We start from the raw sequence: 7,894 nt of genomic DNA on the forward strand, positions 1-7,894 counted from the left end.
CGTGACCCGCTGAGGTCACTGCAGGTCAGGCGGCGATCGGCACGTGACGCACACTCACGGCACGTGACGCTGACGTCACTATCGCGCTCTCTTCTCCCCCACACACACACACACACACACCGGCTCCACCGCCACGTCAGCGCACCCGGAACCAGAGTCCGGCGCCCGCGTCCGCCCATCGGATGACTTAGCGCGCGTGCAGCCTGGCGGCCCGGTCCGGCTCGGCTCGGCTGCGCAGTGGCTGCCATATTTGTGGGGCGGGGGAACGCAAAGCCGTACAAGGAGGCCGCCATGTTGGTGCGGGGCGATGGGGGGGGGGGACACGGTGCCGTACAGAGGCCGCCATGTTGGTGCGGGGCGAGGGCGATGCGGTGCCGTACAGAGGCCGCCATGTTGGTGCGGGGCGGTGGGGACGCCATAGCCGCCGGCAGCTTCCGGCCAGCTCATCCCAGCCCGCGAGAGGCCACAGCGGAGACCGGCCCCGGACTGACAGCCGCCCGGCGCCATGGTTCTCCTGACGATGATCGCGCGGGTGGCAGACGGGCTGCCACTCGCGGCCTCCATGCAGGAAGATGAGCAGGTGACACCCGGTAACCGCCCCCGGTAACACCTCCTGGTAACCGATAACCCCCCGATAACCCCCTCCCCCCTACACTGCCCCCCTCCCCCCGATACCCCCTCCCCACACTGCCCCCCTCCCCCCCGATAACCCCCCTCCCCCTACACTGCCCCCTCCCCCGATACCCCCTCCCCCTACACTGCCCCCCTTCCCCCCGATACCCCCTCCCCCCTACACTGCCCCCTCCCCCGATAACCCCCTCCCCCTACACCGATAACCCCCTCCCCACTGCCCCCCCTCCCCCGATACCCCTCCCCCTACACTGCCCCCCTCCCCCCGATACCCCCTCCCCTACACTGCCCCCTCCCCCGATACCCCCTCCCCCTACACTGCCCCCCCCCCCCCTCCCCCCCGATACCCCCTCCCCTACACTGCCCCCTCCCCCCGATACCCTCCCCTACACTGCCCCCCCTCCCCCCCGATAACCCCCTCCCCCTACACTGCCCCCCCCCCCCCTACCCCCCCCCTACCTGCCCCCCCCGATACCCCCTCCCCCCTACACTGCCCCCCCCCCCCGATACCCCCCCCCCTCCCCCGAACCCCCTCCCCTACACTGCCCCCTTCCCCCGATAACCCCCCTCCCCCACACTGCCCCCCTCCCCCCGATAACCCCCCTCCCCCCTACACTGCCCCCCTTCCCCCGATAACCCCCCCCCACACTGCCCCCCTCCCCCCACCCCCCCCCCCCCTACACTGCCCCCCCGATAACCCCCCCCCCTACACTGCCCCCCCCCCCCCCCCCCCCCCCCCCCCCGATAACCCCCTCCCCCTACACTGCCCCCCCCCCCCCCCCCCGATAACCCCCTCCCCTACACTGCCCCCCCCCCCGATAACCCCCTCCCCTACACTGCCCCCCCCCCCCCGATAACCCCCTCCCCCTACACTGCCCCCCCCCCGATAACCCCCTCCCCTACACTGCCCCCCCCCCGATAACAGCCCCTTCAACCCTACACTGCCCTCCCAGTACACTGCCCCCCATAACAACACCCCCAGTACACTGCCCCCATAACATCCCCCTCCCCCCTACACTGCCCCAACCCCCATAACAGCCCCCCAGTACACTGCCCCCCCCATACACTGCCCCCCCAGTACACTGCCCCCCCAGTACACTGCCCCCCCCCCGTACACTGCCCCCCCCGTACACTGCCCCCCCCCCCAGTACACTGCCCCCCCTCCCCCCAGTACACTGTTCCCCCCCCCCATCTATCGCACACACTGCGAGTAGTACAATACATACAGATTATGTGTTATGTTCTTATATAGTCTGGGACACAACTTGTCAAGCGATTGCCATGGAAATGCCAGTTGGAGGAAGGGAGTTGGGTGGACCTCGATCTTCTTTCCTGAGCAAATTCCTATGTTCTTATCAGTATGGTTCGCTCGCCTCTAAGGTTGTGAGGTCCTACCTCCGGAGTTGGAATCACATAGTCTAAGCTCCAATGCAGCGCTGGGGGTGTTACATTGTGAGAGATGTGCTTCGGATGAGACTTTAAAACGAGATCCCATCTGCCTGTTCAGGTGGGTGTTAAAGATCCCACGGCACTATTTGAAAAGAGAAGGCAGTTTTCTCTCTCCTGATGTCCTGACCGACAATTCCCCTGATAAAATTACTCACTCGCTCCGTGGCTGTTTGTGGGACACTACTATGTGCAAATTTCCTGCTGCGTTTGCCTACAAAATACAAGTCACTACGCTTTACAATAAATCCTGTGAAGCACAGTGAGACGTCTTGATGATGTGATAAGGCGCTATGTGAAATGAAAGGATTATCATTATTAATACACTAATAATCCTATCATCTGATGCAGCGCCTTTCACATTGGGAGGCTCCGCTCATTGCACTTCACAGATAGACTGTAAAGTGTAGTGACTGTGTATTTTCTAGGTGAATGATGCTGCCAGTATTCACAGCAATATCCCACAAACAGCCATGGAGAGAGTGAGTGATTTTCTGGGGTAGATCAGCGGAGAGGAATTGCCTGTGATGATCTACTCTCCCGGTTTGACTATGCCAACTGCCTGCTCGCAGAACTTCCCAACTCTTCCCTCCACAAGCAGCAGATTATTCAAAACTCTGCAGCTCGTGTCCTCTCTCGCACGAGGCTCCGCGAACCAATCACTCCAGTTCTTGCACTAGTTCCCCATTCCTCAGAGAATCAAGCACAAAACCTTCGTTCTCACCTTCAAAGTCCACCATGGTTTTGCTCTCCCCTACCTCTCCTACCTCCTAACCCCATATCAGCCTGTCCGTTCCCTCTGCTTGGCGAACACCGGCTGCTTCAGGTCCCCCGCACTTCCCGCCGCGGAGAGATGTGGGATAGTTCCAGAGTGTAGGGTCAGAGATGGTGGTCAGGCACTCACCATCTCTGCCCCCACACTCTGGAACTCTCCCGCATCTCTCCGCCTCACCCCCTTTCTTGCCTCCTTCAAGTCCCGTCTTAAAGACCTTCCTCTTCGACTGAACCTTTAGCCACCGCAACTCCCCTCCGCCCCTCCTGACCTCAACTCCCATCTCGGGTTCAAAAACCCGAGTCCAACGCCCTGGGATGTTTTCCGACATGAAGGGTGCTTTACAAGTGTAATTTGTTGTTGTTGTATTGGGATGTTGCTCACTCAGGGGCCCCTAGTGACTGACTTTCTCTCTGTGTTTCAGTCGGGCCGGGACCTGCAGCACTATCAGAGCCAGGCCAAGCAGCTGTTCCGCAAACTGAACGAGCAGTCGCCCACCCGCTGCACTCTGGAGGCCGGAGCTGCCTCCTTCCAGTAAGTCTCTGTGTCCGTGTGTCCAAACTCTAATCTCCTTCCTCCACTGTGTCTGTGTCTGTGTCTGCGTCTGTGTCCGTCTATCTGCATCTGTCTGTGTCTCCCGTCTGTCTGTGTGAAAATTCATCTAACCTCTCTCTACCTGTGCCTCCAGTTACGGAACAGCAACAATCGTTCCTCCACGTTCACATTATTCAAAACTCTTGTTGTTTAAAAACCTCCAGCAGGTTTGCCAACCTCCGGTGTAGGTGTGGAGAGAGCCCCAGTTCCCCCAGTCTCTGCTCACAGTGTAAACCCTCTGATGGCTTGTGACGTTGTAGCTTGACTCTCACTCACCTCGTTGCTCAGCGGGAGCTGCCAGTATTGGCTCTCAACCCCCGCAGGATCCAGTTTAAAATCCTCGTCCTCACTTTTAAAGCCCTCTACGTTTTGCTTCATCCTACCTCCGTGGTCTCTTAAAACCTTCACAACCTGTCTGCTCCCTCCGTTCAGAAGGCAATGGCCTGCTCCATTTCTCCGGCCTGCCCTACCATCAGTGGTCGGTCAGGCCGTCAGACTCTCTGCCCACGCCCTTTGGAACTCTATCCCACAGTCCCTTTGCCTAGCTCCCATTTCAAGACCTTCCTCTTCAACCATGGCTTTGGTTACCCTCGAACCCCACCATCCCTGCCGTCCACCCCTCCTGATCCCACTTCCACCTCGGATCCAAATCTCTGACCATCCAGCACCTTGGGACATCCTCCCGATGCAAAAGGCGCTATGTAAATGTAACGTGTCGTTATTTTAGCGCTGTGTTGCTGTTTTGCAGCTACATCATAGAGAAAGGCGTGTGTTACCTGGTGCTGTGTGAGGCAACCTACTCCAAGAAGCTGGCCTTTGCCTACCTGGAGGACCTACAGGCTGAGTTTGACGAGCAGCACGGCAAGCGGGTGCCCACTGTGTCCCGGCCGTACTCTTTCATCGAGTTCGGTCAGTGTGTGTGTTTGTGAGCTTCCATTACTGAGGCCCCACCACAATAGAGCATTCCTCACATCAGGGCTTTCTGAGCTCACAGTCCAAGCTGACACTCCAGTGCCACTTTAGAGGTGTGAGACGTTAAACTGAGGCCCCGTCTGACTGTTCAGGTGGACGTTAAAGATCCCATGGCCCTATTAGAAAAGAGAAGGGAGTTTCTCTCTCTGTCCTGGCCAACATTCCCCCAAATAAAATTGGTTGCTCACTCCATGGCTGTTTGTGGGATGTTGCTATGTGCAAATTGGTTGCCGCGTTTCGTCCACAAAATACACAGTCACTTTACAATATAGGCTGTGAAGATATTTGAGATGTCTCGACGACGTGATATTATTTATTATTATAATCCTTGCATTTTTATATGGTGCTTTTCACCGGTTAATATGCGAGTTAATATTATTATTAACTCTGGGTGGCTTAGTGGTGTAGGGTTAACACTCTCTCGCTCTCTCTCTCGCCTCAGACACTTACATTCAGAAAACAAAGAAATCCTACATTGACAGCAGAGCTCGGCGAAACCTGGGCTCCATCAATACCGAGCTGCAGGATGTACAGAGAATTATGGTGGCCAACATTGAGGAAGTGCTGCAGAGAGGGGAAGCTCTGTCAGGTAACACCATTAGCTGGGCCTCGGGGTGAGAGTCCAGCCTCCCCACAGCCCTGCCAGCCATCCCAGCTTCACCCCAGTCTGGACTGGTACAAAGCAGCAAAAACTACATAGCTTGCCACTGATATCGCTCTCTGGCAAGTTTTCCTGCTGCTTGTCCAGCTAGGATCATCCTACCCTAGGGCTTTGGCTTGCAGGGTTAACAGGAGCTGAGTGAGAGGATTCCATTGCCCCAGTGACTGGTTTGCTCTTCCAAGTGCTTCCCAGTCCAGCCGATGAAGCCAGGCTGGGCTGTGTTGTCATCAGCAGTGCTTGGAATACTGTGGAATCGTCTGGTTCAGGGACCAGACGAGAGGCCGTCACTGAGGGCTGACTCGATTTTGACATTCTGTTGTTGACAAACGTGTCACCTTGGAGCCAGATCAGCTGGGGCGACACTGGGTTGGGGAGAGCAATTGGGGGGGAAATCCTCATCCTCCTTGCGCCTTCCTACCCCTGTGGTCTGCTAACTCCATACAGAGCTGACCACTCTCCCCGCCTTCTTCCCCCACCATCTGCGGTCAGGCCTCCAGCCTCTCTGCCGCTATCCTTTGGAAATTCATCCAACAGTCCCGTCGCCTCGCCCCCTCCTTCAAGGCACGTCTCAAGACCCTCCTCTTCAACCGCGCCTTCAGTCAACCCTCCCACTCCCCACCCTCCCTGCCCTCCATCCCTCCTGATCCCAAACCCCATCGCAGGTGTAAATCTCCGACTATCCAGCGCATTGGAACGTCCTCCTGACCTGAAAGGCGCTACGTAAATGTTATTTGTTGCTGTTGTTTTGGTCACTAAGCTGCAGTGGAGGCAGTAACAGTGTGTACCTTCTCTCCCTCTGGGCTGCAGCACTGGACAGCAAGGCCAGTAACCTCTCCAGCCTGTCGAAGAAGTACCGACAAGACGCCAAGTACCTGAACATGCGCTCGACCTACGCCAAGCTGGCCGCCGTGGCCGTCTTCTTCGTTATGCTGATCGTCTACGTCAGGTTCTGGTGGCTGTGAGCGGACAACGTCACCCTCACTGCATGGCCTGCCCTGCCTGCAACGTCCCCTGCTGTCCGCAGCCTGTAAATACCACTGCTCCCCACAGCTAGACTGGCTTTTCTTGTAGTATATGTGTGAGAGAGACAGAGACAGCTGTCTGTCTCAGCTGTAACAGTCCATATGTGCGACTGTCTCTCTGGGTAGAAAGGTCCCTCTGTCCTGCTGCGCTGCGATGTGCAGTGTTGGCTTATAGCCAGGAATAGGACATTTAACCCTTTTCTTTCACCATCATTTCAAGAAGCTTAAAAGATTAAATTTGGACAAATTGTAACCATAAACAAACGGCTGACATCTTTTTGTGGGAACCATTGTGCTCTCTCTCTCCATCCTGTTAGCCGCTGAACAAGGCCCCTCGTGGTGAGGTGTCTGGCTGGTGCCTGACACACAGTCACACACAGGCCAGCGAGGCTGTCCCAGCTCTCATTACCACTGCCCTCTCCCCATCCCCCTTATCAAAAGTCTATCCTCATCCACCCGTCCACGTCCCTCATGACATCCACAATGGACTCTGCCTCCACCCCTGACCCGACTTTACTGTCCACATCCGAACAGCTGTGCAGTGACTGTGTGTATGTTCTCAAAGTAAAACACTGTGACTCCCATCACGATCTTGTGTTCCTCAGTCCATGTGCATCCCGTATTTGCTCAACCTCTTAATAGGTTCCCAGGGCAGGAGGGTGGTGTTAGAGAACAGATATCTCAAAGCGTTTCCCAGGATTCAAGCTCCACATCAGGATTTGAAATCATATAGGCTAAGCTGACGCTCCAATGCAGTGCTGGGGGTGTGTTTTATTGTCGGAGATGCCGTCCTTTGGATGAGACTTTAACTGAGGACCTGCTTGCCTGTTCAGGTGGATGTTAAAGATCCCATGGCAATATTCACAACTGGCTGCCATGTTTTGCACACAAATACACAATCACTCCACTTTACAGTAAATCCTGTGAAGCACTTTGAGATGTCTCAACGCTGTGATAAAGCGCAATATCAAATGCAAGGATTTATTATTATTTTCTGTAACGTGGACCAACTGTATTTTGTGGGCAAACACCTGTCAATACGAGTGGTTGGGAAAGAGCGAGATTGGGGGTAGAGTGAAGGGGGAGTTAGGGAGAGCAAGGGTGGGGGGTGGAGAGAGTGATGGGGGATTGGGGGGAGAGCAAGGGTGGTGGGAGAGAGAGCAAGGGTGGGGGTGAGTGACGGTGGAGTGGGAGAGGGGGAGGGTGGGTTAGGGAAGAGTGATGGTGGGGGAGAAAGAGTGAGGGGGAATGAAGGGAAAGTGAGGGGGGTAGGGGAGACAGTAAGGGTGAGGAGATAGTGAGGGTGGGTGCATGAAGAGAGAAGGGGGGAGAGAGCGGTGAGGATGGGGCTGGGAGTACAGTTACCAGCACTACCTGGAGGCTTTTAGCCGGGCGGGGGTATAATTGTCTGGATAGCACAAACCTGACATCCCAAAGCCTCAGTCCTGCCTGTGGCGTGGTCGGGGCGGGAGCTAAACTGAGCCGCACTGGGTACAGTTGCCTCTGATGTTGGTTCTTGTTGGAAATTGTTGTAAAATGGGCGAAAGTGGAATTAATAAAAATCTGACGTCCAAGGCTTTGTGTGTTTGGGCTGAAATTGCTGCAGTTTCCCTCAGGGAAGCCAGAGACGGGTAGAGATATCACCTGTGCCTCACAGTTTATTCTCACCTCTTCTCTCCCCCATAATTTACAATAATCCTTACATTTGATAGAGAGCATTATATCGTCAAGAAGTCTCAAAGCGCTTCACAAGATATACTGTGAAGTGCAATAACTGTGTTTGTGAACAAATGCAGC

The 7,894-nt window shown here is 55.8% G+C and overlaps 1 protein-coding gene across 1 annotated transcript; it reads left to right on the forward strand.

Annotated features, from left to right (window-relative positions):
* Window positions 1-432: 432 nt before the first annotated feature.
* On the forward strand, window positions 433-6,681 carry LOC103184768 (vesicle-trafficking protein SEC22b). Its single transcript, XM_042334893.1, has 5 exons — window positions 433-580; window positions 3,273-3,382; window positions 4,191-4,351; window positions 4,857-5,003; window positions 5,883-6,681. Exons 1-5 carry the CDS (start codon window positions 506-508, stop codon window positions 6,035-6,037), a joined length of 648 nt encoding a protein of 215 aa, XP_042190827.1. The 5' UTR covers window positions 433-505; the 3' UTR covers window positions 6,038-6,681.
* Window positions 6,682-7,894: the final 1,213 nt, after the last annotated feature.

This window comes from Callorhinchus milii, unplaced genomic scaffold (genome assembly GCF_018977255.1).
Source record: "Callorhinchus milii isolate IMCB2004 unplaced genomic scaffold, IMCB_Cmil_1.0 Scaffold5, whole genome shotgun sequence".
NCBI lineage: Eukaryota > Metazoa > Chordata > Chondrichthyes > Chimaeriformes > Callorhinchidae > Callorhinchus > Callorhinchus milii.